This window comes from Entelurus aequoreus, linkage group LG04 (genome assembly GCF_033978785.1).
Source record: "Entelurus aequoreus isolate RoL-2023_Sb linkage group LG04, RoL_Eaeq_v1.1, whole genome shotgun sequence".
NCBI classification, from domain to species: Eukaryota; Metazoa; Chordata; class Actinopteri; order Syngnathiformes; family Syngnathidae; genus Entelurus; species Entelurus aequoreus.
In genome coordinates this window covers 34,750,176-34,768,061 of record NC_084734.1, presented here as the reverse complement: position 1 = coordinate 34,768,061, position 17,886 = coordinate 34,750,176, and the positions used below count along the sequence as shown (strand labels likewise).

Sequence of the window (17,886 nt, the reverse complement as noted above, 5' to 3'; positions counted from 1 at the left end):
ATTGCCTACACCACATCAGGTAGTTAGCTCAATAGCCAGTTAGACAGTTAAGTCACCGAGCTGAACTGTTGACTAAACCTACTTAAATGAAGTAAAATTTTACATTAATCAGTTCATATAATGTATGATGTGTGTACACAAAATTAAATAGATAAATAGCAAGCCATCAGATCGCAATGTAGCAGGTTAGCACAATATAACTTTCAAGAACATAGATCACTAGCAGAGCTGCTAGTTAAATGACCTTTAGTATAATTGACCAAAAAATCATGAAAAATGTGAGAGGTTACTTCACTGAAGCAAATATACATCAAATGGGTAGATATAGAACGATTTCGCTAATAAAACCTCTTCTGGACGCTACAGTATTATTAACATAACAACCCCATCACTCACTTGGCCGTCAGTGTCCGCTTGTCAGCATCAAGCATGCGCAGTAGCAGCTGAGCGCAGTCTTCAATCATGAAGTTGGCTTTAATGGCTCTGAGCAGCCTGCTGCTGCTCCTCCAACCTGAACGCCGGCCCAGAGTAAAGTTGCTGCCAGCTCACCGAAACGTCGCTTCGACTACTTTCTGAGGGTTTGGGAAGTTTGTTAGCTCTGTTGTGCTCGTCAGTTTTTGGTATGTTGAAAACAAGTCAGTGACAACCTGCAAGCAGCAGGGGAGTGCAAGTCATTATGAGCTGCACCAGCAAGTAAACTGGACCTGGGGCTTGACTACTTGCTGACACCACACAGGTACATTCATCTATTTACTTCTTCTTTTGAGTGAGGAAATGTGCTCGTTTACAATAATTTATACAAGATATGTTACAAATGTTGACACCTTATTAATGCGTTTTAATGTTAATTTTTATTATTTTATTTTTGTCATATTTTTTAATGCCTGGGGGTTGGATTTATTATATTATATTAATATATTTCTTAATTTATGTTATGTCAAAAAATGTGAATACAATCGATTATATAATTTTAAAAAAATAAATAAATAAAATTTTAAAAAAAATAAATTAAAAAAAAAAAAAAAAAATATATATATATATATATATATATATATATATATATATATATATATATATATATATATATATATATATATGGTTACATCTTATTCTGCATTATTATATTATATTTCTATTTTATATGTTATGTCAAGAAAATGTAAATACAATCTATTATATAATACAAATATATATATTATATTTATAGTCAAGGTTTCTGTGGTTTGTCCGTTATACATAGGGGCTGTTTCATCCCTACAAGCCTGTTTCACAGGTTTCCCTGCTCTTCAGGGGATTTTTATTTTAAAATCCCCTGACCTAACGCATATATATATATATATATATATATATATATATATATATATACATGTGTGTGTATATATACATGTGTGTGTATATATATAATACACACACATGTATGTATATATATATATATATATATATATATATATATATATATATATATGTATGTATGTATGTATATATATATATATATATATATATATATATATATATATATATATATATATATATATATATATATATATATATATATATATATGTGTATATATATATATGTATGTATGTATGTATATACATATATATATATATGTATATATATATATATATATACATATATATATATTCTGCATTAATAAATAATTAAATATGTTTCCATTTGACCCCCACAATGACTATAAGTACAACTATATGTGGCAACCAATCATTACAGGTGGGTGATGCTACAAAATGTGTTTTTGTTTTGACACCAAGTAAATACAGGGCCACTATCCCCGATACTGATTCTTTTTACTTGGACTTTTTTTTTTTAGCTTACTTCATGTTTTTGTGATTTTTCAGTTTTTATTTGTTTATCATGATAATAACAAAAATATCACATTATAGGCAAATAATTTAACAATATTTAATTCAAAAATATAAGACAATGTCAACAAAATAAATTATTTGGTTAATCACTTTACACACAAATGTTTAAAATGATTCCTCTCATTCAAATCCTTTGGCGGGTTTTGGTAAGGGACTATTTATTTCCTGACTTTGTAACCAACATAATGATATATAGTGTATATAGTATTTTAATAACAAACAAAAAACACATATATCTTTGGAAATAAACATAGAAGAGAACTAAAAAATATCAATCTGATAGCTAAACATCCTGGTATCAATATCAATATGTGGATGGCTACACCCACCTTTACAAATTCATTTACAATAATACAATAATTAATTTAATTCATTATTAAGTGTGTATTGTAGACCTGTTAAGAGATTTTCTTATGAGGATATTTGTATATATTACTATCTGCAGATCAAATAAGTATCACTATACATGGCCATAAATCACCACCAATCATTACAAGTGTGTTTTGTAGAAAATATTATTAATAAATAATCAAGTTACATGAAATGAATAACTTAATACAATAACTTTGGTGGAGTCCGCGTGACGTTTGTGTTCCAACTTGATATGTAGGAAATGGGAATGCAGAGGGCTCGGGTTAGCCCATCCAGCTTTTGACTGGCCCTCAACGACATGACAGGTTGTAAGGGGGGCGGGACCATTGCGTCCTAATCCATAGGCTGCAAGATTATATTTCACGTGCATGAGTAGACGTACAGTATTTTCATGGAGCTACAGACACATGGTTGGGATGGCTTGCACAAATGTCACTTGTGCATTTCTAGGCGTCGCAAATAAATTACTGTGTGGTTTGTATCCGCTATAATCTATTTTGAATAAATAATTACCAAGCATATTAATAAACATTGCGGTAATATTTTATTATATATGTATTATTTGCAGTGCAACTATAACTGCACTGCATCATACCGAAAGCTATTTCTAAATATTTGACCTTTTTCTATAGCAAGAAGACACGTGCAGTGCAATTCATAAATAAAGAAGTAAAAGTAAAGAAGTATATTACTACTAATGTTTAACTGCAACAGAAGGTAAAAATGGTTTAAGATGGTTATTTTAATCAGATGTTCTATTGAATACATATAAATAATGATAATACATTTGCAAATTAATTATTACAAACATTTAATTAAAAGGCTAAATATTTAGTGTAATTATTAAATATGTTAATTTGGCTGAATGTATTAAATCTGTATTAATATTTGCCTACAGCGGCACATCAGTTTATCTGCTGTGAGTATAAATGGCTGAAGGTTACTTTAACCAAATTCTCCCCAATCGACATAATGATTATCAATATTTTTATTACCGGCAACTTATTTTTAAGTCATTACCCAAAAAATGACAATGTTATTGAATATTTGAATTAGGAATTTACTTTAATTTGCAAAATCATGTGTCAGTATTTGCTATCAGCAGCACATCATCTCAGACTGGTGTTGATAAAAATGGTTGAACATTAAATGAAACATTTGTGAGCACATTGTCTGTCTATAGATATGTTAAATGGAGGTGTAGGATGAAATAAGTCTGCTTCTACCTACTCCTTTTCCGACATGTTGAATTGTGCAAAAACTAAACCAATACCACTTTACAAATGAGATGCGTTATGAAATGACATTCAACCGTGTACCTTTTCACCGCAACCTCACTCTGCGGTTTGTTCGACATATTCCTCTCATTGCCGTCTTTGGAACGTGCAGTGATCGCCTTTTAAATCCTCTTCCGTGACCCCCCCCCCCCCCCTCCTCTCCCCAATCAGCGTTTCTTCTACTGTAAGAAATAGAATTCTCTCTTGTGGCACTGTGGAGGAAATGGCAGGCATCATTGATTCACTGCAAAGTGTCAGGTGACCACAGGGTCCACTCAGGGACAAAGCACGGCACATGCTGGAATTTATCAAATGCAAGGTTAATATGTATTGAAACATACTTCAAATGCATGCATGTGTTGTAGTTAAGTTCATTTTATGCAGCAAAGAGGGAAAAGAGACTGTCCGAGAAGGTGAGAGGGGTCTACTGGTAATAACAGTGGTGGTTGAGAAATCAATTCACCTGAGAGACACATTATTGTCTTGAGTTTCAGGAGCAGCAGCTATGAAAAATTAAAAAGATGCCAGTGAGTTTGACATTTATCGAGCCAGGAAACAAGCATTCATATTCATACAAGTCAATGAAATTAGTTGTTGTACTTCAGGAGGTTACCAAAGGCTGATAAATCAAGAGCTATGTGCACGTGGACACATTTAATCTGATTAAAAGCCTAACTGGAATAAATATGCTTAATGTAAACACGCCATTCAGAATATTCTGATCACACCCGTTCAGATCAAAATTTCATTCCGATAGTTTTATGCCAATAGTCATTCGGATTGCAGCGCATGAAAACACATCTTCTGAAATTCGGGCTCGAATTATGCTTACTGCGCATGTCTTTGATATCAGCTATACTTTGGTGGAGGAGCGTGACCACATTTGATTATCTCGGAATAAAGCGATTGTCTTGCTGCTGTCTTCCCCCGTTCAACATATACAGAATTGATTGATTGATTGAAACTTTTATTAGTAGATTGCACAGTTCAGTTCATATTCCATACAATTGACCACTAAATGGTAACACCCGAATAAGTTTTTCAGCTTGTTTAAGTCGGGGTCCACGTAATCAATTCATGGTAGAAGTAGCGTTATATATTGTTGAGTTTGTTGCTTTAAAACGAGACTAGCACAAACACGTGTGTGGATGTAACAATAAAAGAAGGGATCCAGTTGTCGTCTTAACGAGCTGTATTATTCACAAATTTACAGCTTCTCTAAGTGCTAACTGCTAGCCTCAAACGCATACACAGAATGTCGTAACCTGAAGACGCGCCGCAACCCGAACATATCACAACATAAATAACACAGAACAGCTCCATTTCAAAAAGAGAGGTAATGCAAAAGTAGTGAACGGAAGGAAAAACTGATAAACACCGTGATAACGTCGGACAATATAGAAATGCACAAATCCATGTTTGTTTATATTAGAAGTCTACTACTTCTTCAGCACCTGCAGTGAGCCAAAAGATGGCGCTATAGCACAAACAATAACACACCTTTTAGTTTGTTAGGTTCCACGCATGTCAAAATAAAGTATTCTGATTTAAGGTGGGATGTATGAAAATACATGTCATAATCAGATCATTTTTTTCAGGGCCCATGTACACAGGAACATTCTAATCATAATGATAATCAGATTAAATGAATGTTGTCCATGTACACGTGGCTAATAAGTAAATGACTATAATCTGAATGTACTGTATCTGACCTGCATTATATGATTTGTTTAATCCAAAAATAACAGTAGTAATATTACCTAACGTTTAAAAGTCCCTGTCGGAAGGTTTTCAAGGTTGGGACAAGCACATCTTTTTTTTTTTTCTCAAACATTTGCGTTATGTATTATATAAATTAGGACCATAAATTAGTCGTGTGTGTATACATACTGTGCATGTGTATATATACTGTGTATGTATATATATACTGTGTGTATATATATACATACAGTCGTGGTCAAAAGTTTACATACACAATGTCATTTCCAATAATTTCTACAACTCTTATTTTTTTGTGATAGAGTGATTGGAGCACATATCTGTTTGTCACAAAAAAACATTTATGAAGTTTGGTTCTTTTATGAATTTATTATGGGTCTACTGAAAATGTAACCAAATCTGCTGGGTCAAAAGTATACATACAGCAATGTTAATATTTGGTTACATGTCCCTTGGCAAGTTTCACTGCAATAAGGTGCTTTTGGTAGCCATCCACAAACTTCTGGCAAGCTTCTGGTTGAATTTTTGACCACTCCTCTTGACAAAATTGGTGCAGTTCAGCTAAATTTGTTGGTTTTCTGACATTGACTTGTTTCTTCAGCATTGTCCACACGTTTAAGTCAGGACTTTGGGAAGGCCATTCTAAAACCTTAATTCTAGCCTGATGTAGCCATTCCTTTATGACAAGTAGATTAATAATTCATTTTCAACCACTTGTCTTTAATAAATTTGACAAAATAATTGAATGATAAATGACACAATATGTTACTGCATATGTCAGCAGCTAAATTAGGAGCCTTTGTTTGCTTACTTACTACTAAAAGACAAGTTGTCTAGTATGTTCACTATTTTAAGGACAAACTTGCAATACGAAACATGTTTAATGTACCGTAAGATTTTTTGTTAAAATAAAGCCTATAATAAAAAAAAATTTGGTCCCCCTTTATTTAGAAAAGTATCAAAATAATTTTGGTACTGGTACCAAAATATTGGTATCAAAAATCTTTCAAAAAATTTTTTAGTATGACTTTGGTAAACTACAAAGCCGCACTACTTGATGGAACGCGGAGCAGTACAGCAACTGTCGTCACACGTACTGTGCTTCAACATACGGGTATTATTATTGTGTGTATAAAAGGAAACCAAAATGGCACCTATTAGGAGACATATTATCTAGCGTTTTGTTTCGCAATATTATTCAAAAACAACTTTTGTTAAGGACAAACTTGCAATACGAAACATGTTTAATGTACCGTAAGATTTTTTGTTAAAATAAAGCCTATAATTAAAAAAAATTTGGTCCCCCTTTATTTAGAAAAGTATCAAAATAATTTTGGTACTGGTACCAAAATATTGGTATCAAAAATCTTTCAAAAAATTTTTTAGTATGACTTTGGTAAACTACAAAGCCGCACTACTTGATGGAACGCGGAGCAGTACAGCAACTGTCGTCACACGTACTGTGCTTCAACATACGGGTATTATTATTGTGTGTATAAAAGGAAACCAAAATGGCACCTATTAGGAGACATATTATCTAGCGTTTTGTTTCGCAATATTATTCAAAAACAACTTTTGTTTACCAATTGGTGCTTGCTGTTGTGTATTTGGGATCTGCATAAGTCCCAAAAATGTGCGTGCGTCCGCCATTGTAGTCCACACCGTAGTCAATAAGCTCCTTCGTTTTCTCTATCTTTGTTTTGGGGCATTCATCCTCCACTGTTGCCATTTCTAATATAAAGTAGCGTACAGTTCTAACCTGTATCTGTCAGTAGACTCGCCATGGAAATGTTGAAAAACTACCTGCACAACAAAGATGACAGGGAGAAGAGGCTGTCAAAGGAGAGCCACGTAAATAAGACCGCCCACAAAACGGCACATTCTGAAGAGACGGTCAGAAAGCGGCTCGAAGATGGTCTGTAAAACATAATCTATGCAACATTTTGAACAAAAAACCACCATTACCTGTTGTGTAGACCACAAGGAAGTGTTTTAAATGTAGAAAAAATTCATAATATGAACTCCTTAATCCGGTGCAACTTTTGTAGGAAAATAGACCAGCTCATCTGCAGTGCACTTTATAATCTGGTGCGCCCTATGGTCCAAAAAATACAATATTTGAGATCCCTATAGGTCTCGAAAATTTGAAATCAAACCATGGCGGCATGGCTGAGATATTTATAAAACACCTATGTCTCGTCCAAATGAGCCGTTTCCCATCCATCCATCCATTTTCTACCGCTTGTCCCTTTTGGGGTCGCGGGGGGGCGCTGGAGCCTATCTCAGCTACAATCGGGCGGAAGGCGGGGTACACCCTGGACAAGTCTCCACCTCATCGCAGGAGCCGTTTCCCATTTCAGACAATTGTTATGTAGTTTGCTTTAGTTATTGTATGTCAGCGGATATCTCCATATATGTAGAGGTTTACCCAAAGAGCTTTGAGTGAGTCCACCGATTTTATTCAGTGGTATTCCAAAGTTTTAGTCAATAAGTTCCTTCTTTTTCTCTATCCTAGAAATTGTGGGGAAAACAGGCTCGATAGTTAAGCTCGATATGGGAGCACTAAAAACTACAACATGGCTGACGCGCTGGAGACGCAGTCTAAGGGGGTTTGGTGTGGAGGAGGGCTTCAGCACGTAATTTAACACTGCCTACAAAAGTGGACGGTCTCAAAAGACAGTCAGAAAGCGGCTTGAAGATGGTCTGTAAAACAAAATCTATGCAAAATTTGGACCGAAGCATCATCATTACATGTTATGTAGACCACAAGGAAGTGTTTTGAAATATAGGAAAAAGTCATACTATGACCCCATTAAGTTATTAAGTGATTAAAAAACAAATCATTATTTTCACTGTTTATCATTTAAACTCTAATTAAGGAATAGCACCAGATAGTTGTTTAAGAAATAAATAGAGACAAAAAAATTGATCAAATAAATGTGTGTCGAGAGGTATTGATAGAGTGAAAGCTTCTCACTAATGGCAGAGACGTTTGTCTTTGATAGAAATGTTTTGTTGGAAATCTACGATGTAGTAGCAACATTACCCCTTATTAGTAGTAAAGATGCCGGACACACCCTGAAACATCTTGTTGAGTTCCCTTCACAATAAGGTACATCCAGTTTACGAACCAAAATAAAATACATAAACAATATATTTCCTACCATTTTCATTCAAATAACGTTTTTTCCCAACTACAATGCAATATTTGTAACCCTTTTACATGAATAAAAAAATAAGTCACAACAAAATCGCTATTTTCACCGTTTTTTATGTTTACTTTTTGTCGAAAATGACACAAAGTAGTGTGAAAATATTTAAAGAATCTATGTCTGTAATAAAAATAATGTAGAATCTAAGAAGAAAGTTGTTTCACAAGATTTATATCTGGCAAAATTTAGGATGATATCTTTACTTTCTGCATTGAAAAAGACAAAAACTATGGTGGCCCTCGGGTGAAAAAAGGCTCAATACTAGACCAGTGGACACAAGAAGGGCTAAAGGGTCAGTTGACTCAACCAAGGTGTCGCGGTTTTCAAGTTGAAAAAAAAACTTGTGACATCGTATCGCGTCAGTCTCACCTCGTCAAACACAACCACGTCATAATCTGTCGCCATCGCTGTTGCGCGAACAAAAACAGGGTCAGTGTTTTAGTCTTGTCGAGTACGTCTGTCAGCCAGGCGCTCGTATCATTTACACGTCTCCCTTTTCATTGTTGATATTTACTTCTGCAATTATCTCTCCGCTTGGCCCTCAGCTGAAGACGATACGATGCCTCTGCCCAGCGCCACCGCCACCAGCCTCCCTCCCTCCCATCTCTTGTTGCTCACACATAAACACACTGAATGACACATCAACACACACACACAAAGATCGGTGTCGTGGAGAGTTTCAGGCACATTTGGCATTATTATTATCATCTAATCATCATATTGATCATTAAAGTTAGCTCAAGTAAATAATGCAACAATGTGCCCACTTATGCAAATTGTTTCACTTTTTTTTTGCAGTTGAAGTGTGAGGATCACAAGCCAAAAAGTAATGGAGGCCTTACAAGACCTCAACGGACAAATAGTAAGTTTGATTGATTGATTGATTGATTGAGACTTTTATTAGTAGATTGCACAGTACAGTACATATTCCATACAATTGACCACTAAATGGTAACACCCGAATAAGTTTTTCAACTTGTTTAAGTCGGGGTCCACTTAATGCAATATTACTGTTTGTTTGGTTGGTTTATTTTAATTGTGTTCCCTATTTATTTAATTTTGTATAATATTTATATAAAAAATAGATAATGTAATGTATTTTTTCATGCAATAATTGAGTGTGATTGTAGTAAATATAAGGAAATATATTTGGCAAACTTCAATCAAAAGAAAAAAAAATAGGGGCAGTCTAATGACAATTTTTAGAATCATATTAATTACATTTTGGAATTTGGATTAATTATGATTCACTGCAGGTGATTACCCGCTTGCATAATTAAAATTTGCGTAAGATAAGACCCCAGTATTTGGACACAAATGCAATTCTATGGTCAAAGTGTCATGCAGATACGCTTTACTTAAATACATGTCATTTATTTGGACAAAACAGTTTTATCTAAAGTTCTTTCAGGCTGTATTTTGGAATGACATTTTTAGCCAGCACACCAGTCGGAATCTCACTCTTTTTTCTTCTAACTTATGACCATATAGCCGTTAAGGTGAAAGAACTTGTATGGTCAAAATAAATTGCACGATTAATCTTAAGTGTGTTCATGATAATGCAATAATTTTTTAGCAATTAATCACAAGAGTTAATTTTGATAGCCTTAGAAAATTTTAAGGATATTGGAATACTGCAGTTACATAATTACAAGTAATTGATTAATAAATTCAAATGTGGGTTTGTTTTTTTTCCAAGAGAAATGTCATAATACTACTAGAAAAAATATAAAGTGAAAAATGAAAAATTTAGCATTATTTCTCTGGAAAAATAATACAAGTAATTGTTATGTATGAACATTTTTAAACCTCTGTGCCCCCACTGAGATCTGAATTCCAACAATGAGTCAATGTGGCTCAAATTCACATTTTGAATGATATCACCGGCCTATTTAAAGCAGGTGAAGTAACTGAGAAATATCTGCTCATTAATGTTTAATAGTGGCACAATGCAAGACAAAACGTGTTTATTCCCCCCCTCCTCTACTGTAAATTTGAGTGACGGCGGTCCACTGAGGTTGGCCTGTAATCCATACGAGCGACGTCTAGGAGGACGACATGAAAAAAGTGGATAAAAACAACATAGTTTGTGCGTCGTGTCCCACGTTGCGCTATTATTACAGTGAAGGCTGTCAGGTCAGGGTGGAGGGGAGGACGAGGCTTGATGCAGCAGGAGGAGGAGATGAAATTACACCTGTTCTGGTGGCTGACTAACGACTTTGAAATGCGATGCGGACCTCGTTCGCCGCCAAAATCATTTTCCCAACAATACACCGAGCGATCTTTAAATAAGCAAAATGAGGATGCGGTGCTGATGTCACGCACAGATTGTAGCGTGTACAGTATCTCACAAAATTGAGTACACCCCTCATATTCTCTATATAGGAATGTGTCCAATGTTCTTAACGCATGTTTCTTAGAGCTGCAGCTAACTACTATTTTGATAGTTGACTTGTCGTCAACTATCCTTGCGATTAGTCGACTAATGGTGTTTTGAAGTGTACACCTATTCAGTGGCTTTAACCTAGCCATTGGCTAAAGCTGTAAATATTTTTAGACATGTGCTAAGTAACAATCAGGATGACTATTTCATTCATCAATATTTATTTATACTTGAACTGTTCTGCTCATTAGGCTGTTACAAAATAATAACTCAAATAAACTTTGGCAAGTTTAAAAGCAAGGGCAGGCAAAGTGCAAATAATATTTTTTTCTCATTACTGAAGAAAAACTCAGGACAGTTTGAATTTCCTCCAGAGTCTAAAAAGTGCAATTTTTGAAATGAGAAAGGAATTACGAGTGAATGTGTAATTGTATTGCAACATTCCATCACTGCAAATTGCACTAAGGTAGGGGTGTCAAACTAATTTTAGATTGGGGGCCACATGGAAAAAAATCTACTCCCAAGTGGGTGGTAAAATCACGGCACGATAACTTAAAAATAAAGACAACTTCAGATTGTTTTCTTTGTTTAAAAATAGAACAAGCACATTCTGAAAATGTACAAATCATAATGTCGTTGGGTTTTTTCACACTTACATGTTGCGGTTTCTTTATTTGTCAATTATTTATATTTTCTGAATAAATGATGTGATAACGTTAATCAGTCAACTCATTGGTGTTAATTTTCAATCTATCACGATAAAAATATAATATCAAAATCAAATTACAGTATGTTATTTTTGTAGTTTGATCATTTTCCTCCACTAATGCACATCATGTGGTTTATTTTGTACATATGTAGCATCATCTACAAAGATACAAAGAATTGTTATTGTGACATCCAGTGGACACATTTAGAACAGCTGTTTCTTTCAGTCAAAAATTTCAGGGAAATTTTTATACTTGGCAAACTCATCCCGCAGGCCGGATAAAACCTATTTACGGGCCTGATCCGGCCCTCGGGCCATACGTTTGACACTACTGCAATAAGGTATTGTTTCCTCTAGTGATAAATAATAACCGTAAATATATGTAAGCTATTTTTCTGGCAGTCTTGTTTTGTTAGTGCAGTCAAAAGAGAAGTGAAGGCTGGAAGTGTGCGCTCTGTTTTTCAGCGGACTTGACACTGCTCCGTGTGGGAGATCAATATGTGAACAAAAGTACCTCCTGAGTACAGCTGCTGTCCTTTCTTCTGCAGTGATCTTACAGGACTCTTAAGTTACAAATATAGTCAATAATAATACTAACTGTTTCAGTCAGATGCTGACGTTGCGAGATCATAACATTGTGTGGTTCACTTCGAGCACAAGCCGTAAATCTTTGCCAACAAAAGTTGCAAAGCCTGTTCTTTTTTGTGTATTCATGGTCCGCAGAAATTTAAGTGATAATATAATGTTATTAAGTCCCTCACTTTCTTTTCTTTTGCCCCGGACAGCTTGTTGTTGGCAACTAACGTCAGCATAGTCGGTCAGCGTGACACTGCTGCTGTGGTGCCACACACGGAGCAGGCCCGTTTCAAGGTATTTGGGGGCCCTAGACAAAGGAGGGACCTGGGCCCCTATTTATTCCCCAAGAAAGAAAATCATTAATTGTACATCTTAGTTAAAGAAATCCTATCTTATTCTTACATTTTGCACACTTACTACGGGGCTAACAAAGCAAATTGAAAGCATTAAGCACTCTCAAAATCTCTTTTGGCGTGCATGATGTATATTACAGGAGCATTAAAGGGGAACTGCACTTTTTTCTTTTAAATGTTGTCCATCATTCACAATTCTTATGTGAGACAATCTGCATGCTTTTTATGCATTTTAAGTTGTAAATAAACGCTAGCAAAATTCAGCTAACAATGGAGCCAATAGCAGTCACTCTAGTCCACCAATAAAGTGCTCTAAAAAACATCCAAACACCTCCATCAACATCACGCAATAAATATATATGTAATGTAGGAACAAGCACATTCATATTAACATATAATATTTTTATGTATTTTATTCATTTTAAACCTATAGTGGTGTATGAATTGTCATTCGTGTTTCAATAAACATTTAGCATCATGCAGCAGTATTGCTAAGTACTGAAAAAGATAGACAAACTTTGAACTAGGGGTGGGCGATATGGCCTTTTTTTAATATCTCGATATTTTTAGGCCATGTCACGATACACGATATATATCGCAATATTTTGCCTTAGCCTTGAATGAACACTTGATGCATATAATCACAGCAGTATGATGATTCTATGTGTCTACATTAAAACATTCTTCTTCATACTGCATTTTATTAAACAGTTATTAAGCAGTGGCACAAACATTCATGGCATTTCAAAACAGAAAGTGCAAGATTGTCAGAGACATTTTAAAACAAGCTATTAGTGCACTTTTGTGCATGATGTCACTAAGATGACAAATCAAAACAACACTAAATTAAAGTGCACTTTTTGTACAGAACGCCACTACAATAGTTTAAAACAAATAAAGTGCACTTTTGTGCATGATGTCACACAAGATATTACAATAACTGTCAAATAAAAATAAGCTGCATAATAGGAAATCAAATTGTGTACGTCCTTTGCTATGTGGTAGGTTCCGGCGGACGTTATCTCCTTGTTGTGGACTATTTTTTTCATACGGTGTTGATGTGGAAATGGTTGCCTCAGCATTTTGTTGGTGTGGCACCGAACAGAGATGTTGACATGCGGAGTAAGCCCTCTTCATTCTCTAGCAGGTGTCTTTTCAAATGATGCTACATATTAGCAGTAATGCTACTTTTTGTAGCAACACTTTTGCCCCACACTTGACAAATTGCGGTTGTCTGTTCGACATATTCCCACTTGAAGCCAAACCACCGGCAGACGATGGACCCCGTGCTGTTGTTCTTGGGAATTAATTCTTCCTTCATTTGTTACCAGATTCGCACCTTCTTTCTCTCGTATTACCACTCGCACCACAGCTAACGTTACCAATGCTGCTACCTCTCTGCTCCGCGAGGGCGTATACCTATGTGACGTATGTAAGAAGGTGCGCTTGATTAAGTCTGTGAGAAGGAGGGACAAGAAAGAGTGAGAAGAGCCTGCAGTGTAATGCCTGCAGCTAAAAGCAACTGCGTGAGAACGTATACTCGAATATCACAATATAGTCATTTTCTAGACCGCACAGAGACAAACCCGCGATATATCGAGTACCGGTATATCGATATATCGCCCAGCCCTACTTTGAACATAAGAAAATAATCACTTACTGAACAATATCTGCTCTCACTTAGATGCCGACTGATAGGGTGTTCATATCTTTCCGTTTAGATGAAGAAATAACCATAATTCTCACGAAGAGTTAAAAAAAGTGCCTCAAACGAGCGTCTTTTCTTGGTTTTCTTGCCATCTGCGGGTATATGGCGTTACCATGAAATGATTAACGTGGACCCCGACTTAAACAAGTTGAAAAACTTATTCGTGTGTTACCATTTAGTGGTCAATTGTACGGAATATGTACTGTACTGTGCAATCTATTAATAAAAGTATCAATCAATCAGGCCATAAGACTCTTGAACGCATCATAATAATCCCCTCAATTCCCCCCAAAAACTGATTAACTCGCTGGAATATAAAGACAATACAACATACATCCATAAACATGGATGCATATGCAAAAGTGCAATATATTTATCTGTACAGTAATCTATCTATTTATATCTGCACCTTATTGCTCTTTTATTCTGCACCACAACGAGCTAATGCAACAAAATTTTGTTCTTATCTGTACTGTAAAGTTCAAATTTGAATGACAATAAAAGGAAGTCTAAGTCTAAGTCTAATTATGTTGAATGTCAGATTTGACCAACTTCTAAGTTTATGGCCACAACCTTCTACTATCCATTAGAGAGACATTTATAATCTAAATTAACTTTTACCAAATCAGAGGCGATGCACCATCTCACTGGCTCATTATGTCAATATAGCAGCATACGCTAGTTAGCACTTTGTGACCAAGGCGCAGCTAAAAATAGTTTGTCTGTGTTAGCGCGCATAATAACAATATCACTAATACTTGGTTAACATTCAAGTTACGAGATATAAACGGAGTATTGTTAGTGTCCTAGTGCAGTATAGTGTACTCCCATTAGCTGCATTGTTAGCCACCTCAAACTTACTGTATATTACAAATTACAATTCATAAAAAAGAAGAATATATGTGTTCTTGTCTTACATAGGGATTGTGATTGATTCACAACATAAAATAAAAAAAGTGAAGTTCGCCTTTGAGTTATGTTGCGATTCATGCAGTAGTTTCAGTGTTATAATGGCAAGTGGCCATAAGGGCCCCGAAATAGCCAAGTCTTACCGCAGTATTTTCTTCTCTTCCTCATCTTTTTTTTCTTTTGCTTCTGGCTTCCTGGGAGGTCATTTTGGTTCATATCAAAAGTTCAGAGATCATAACATTATGTCACGACGAGTGGCTATGCTCAGACCTTTTGGCTGCTGCAAGGGGCCCGCTTGAGGGGGATTCCTAGAACGGTGTCATTGACACTGTTGCAGTGTGCATATGAGCCTCTTTGCTGCTGGGAGGTGCCCCTTAAGGGGGATTCTGACAGTGTCTTTGACATTGTTCTGACAGTCATTGTATTTTTCAATCATAGAATCAGAAATTGGGGCGGTATAGCTCGGTTGGTAGAGTGGCCGTGCCAGCAACTTAAGGGTTCCAGGTTCAATCCCCGCTTCCGCCATCCTAATCACTGCCGTTGTGTCCTTGGGCAAGACGCTTTACCCACCTGCTCCCAGTGCCACCCACACTGGTTTAAATGTAACTTAGATATTGGGTTTCACTATATAAAAGTGCTTTGAGTCACTAGAGAAAAGCGCTATATAAATATAATTCACTTCACTTCAAATTTTTTGTTGTTGTTAAATTTGAATCCAAAAATAGTAGTTGTCAGGCGGCCCCCTTTTAGCTGGGGGCCCAAGGCAATGTCATAGTTTGCCAAAGAATCCCACGCATTGGTTACTCAGTCTTCTCGTGTCATTAAAGGCCTACTGAAATGATTTTTTTAAATTTAAACGGGAATAGCAGATCCATTCTATGTGTCATACTTGATCATTTCGCGATATTGCCATCTTTTTGCTGAAAGGATTTAGTAGAGAAAATCGACGATAAAGTTCGCAACTTTTGTTTGCTGATAAAAAAAGCCTTGCCTGTACCGGAAGTAGCGTGACGTCACAGGAGGCAATATTCCTCACAAATTTCCTTTGTTTACAATGGAGCGAGAGAGATTCGGACCGAGAAAGCGACGATTACCCCATTAATTTGAGCGAGGGTGAAAGATTCGTAGATGAGGAACGTTACAGTGAAGGATTAGAGAGGCAGTGATGGACGTATCTTTTTTCGCTCTGACCGTAACTTAGGTACAAGCTGGCTCATTGGATTCCACACTCTCTCCTTTTTCTATTGTGAATCACGGATTTGTATTTTAAACCACCTCGGATACTATATCTTCTTGAAAATGAGAGCCGAGCACGCGAAATGGACATTTAAAGTGACTTTTATCTCCACGACAATACATCGGTGACACACTTAGCTACCGAGCTAACGTGATAGCATCGTTCTCAAATGAAGATAGAAACAAAATAAATAAATCCCTGACTGGAAGGATAGACAGAAGATCAACAATACTATTAAACCATGTACATGTAACTACACGGTTAAAAATTCTCAGCCTGGTAAGGCTTAACAATGCTGTTGCTAACGACGCTAAGGCTAATTTAGCAACTTAGCAACCGGTGTTGTGCCTGAAACCTCACAGAACTATGATAAAAACATTAGCGCTCCACCTACGCCAGCCAGCCCTCATCTTCCCATCAACAGCTGTGCTCACCTGCATTCCAGCGATCGACGGCGCGACGAAAGACTTCATCCGTGGGTTTGGCGGCAAGCATCGGCTAGGCGTAATAAGTAGTCCTTGTTGTGTTGCTGTAAGTATTGTACTTAGCCGCTAATACACCGATCGATCCCACCTACAACGTTCTTCTTTGCAGCCTCCATTGTTCATTAAACAAATTGCAAAAGATTCACCAACTCAGATGTCCAGAATACTGTGGAATTTTGTCGAAGAAAACAAGAGGTTTCTGTATCGGGTTCGACGGGGTCCAACCACTTCCGTGGATTCTGTGACGTCACGCGCTAAAATCATATCCAAAGGAGTTTTTCAACCGGAAGTGTGGCGGGAATTTTAAAATTGCACTTTATAAGTTAACCCGGCCGTATTGGCATGTGTTTCAATGTTAAGATTTCATCATTGATATATAAACTATCAGACTGCGTGGTCGGTAGTAGTGGGTTTCAGTAGGCCTTTATTTAATACACTGTGTGGGTCCAATTTGTGTGTTTATTACAAAACGTGCCAGTGTTTGCTTGCTCTCAACTCCTACCAGGAATTCGGTTTCCTCCAAAAGAAAGTTGTGATGACTTTGAGGTAGGTGGTGGTCCGTGTGGCTCCCCACACTCCTGCCCTTCTGCTTCACTCTGCGCAATCTTTTGCCAACAAGGATCTTCAATAAGGCAAATGTAAGGGCGTCCCAATCCGATATTGACATCGGCTAACAGCCCGATATGAGCAAAAAAAACAACTATTGGTTTATATCGGTTTGCATTTCATATCTCCTATATAAGTGCTGTATTACAAGCACAAACACAGCACATTTTCATGTGCAAAGATGGACAGCCAGTTAACATCTAAAAGTCCTCCAATAAGCACACGTTTGGTATTTTCTTGTGTTTTAGTATCATTTTATAAAAGGTAAACGCGGTAGGTTATAGGCTATGAGTAGCTACCAGCTACACAACAGCTAAACATACAATAGCACACAAGCTGGACATATTTAAGAACTTAGAAGTATCATTAATTGAACAATATAATGGAAAACACAGCATTTGTCAATATAAACAAGTATCAAATAATCTTAGTTGCATAATACTTACAGATACA

At 36.2% G+C, this 17,886-nt stretch overlaps 1 protein-coding gene across 7 annotated transcripts in view; it reads left to right on the top strand.

Annotated features, from left to right (window-relative positions):
• The first annotated feature begins 466 nt into the window (after positions 1 to 466).
• Positions 467 to 17,886, top strand: part of eya4 (EYA transcriptional coactivator and phosphatase 4) — a 120,405-nt gene continuing 102,985 nt past the window's right edge. For 2 of the 7 annotated variants that reach the window (XM_062044688.1, XM_062044680.1), the window contains exons 1-2: positions 469 to 736; positions 9,266 to 9,329. In XM_062044688.1, the coding sequence (XP_061900672.1) occupies positions 9,297 to 9,329 (33 nt within the window). In that variant the 5' untranslated portion in view covers positions 469 to 736; positions 9,266 to 9,296. Of the gene's footprint in view, positions 737 to 9,265; positions 9,330 to 12,344; positions 12,430 to 17,886 lie in introns of all 7 variants that reach the window. The other 5 variants (XM_062044684.1, XM_062044681.1, XM_062044685.1 and 2 more) reach the window with 5 other exon arrangements.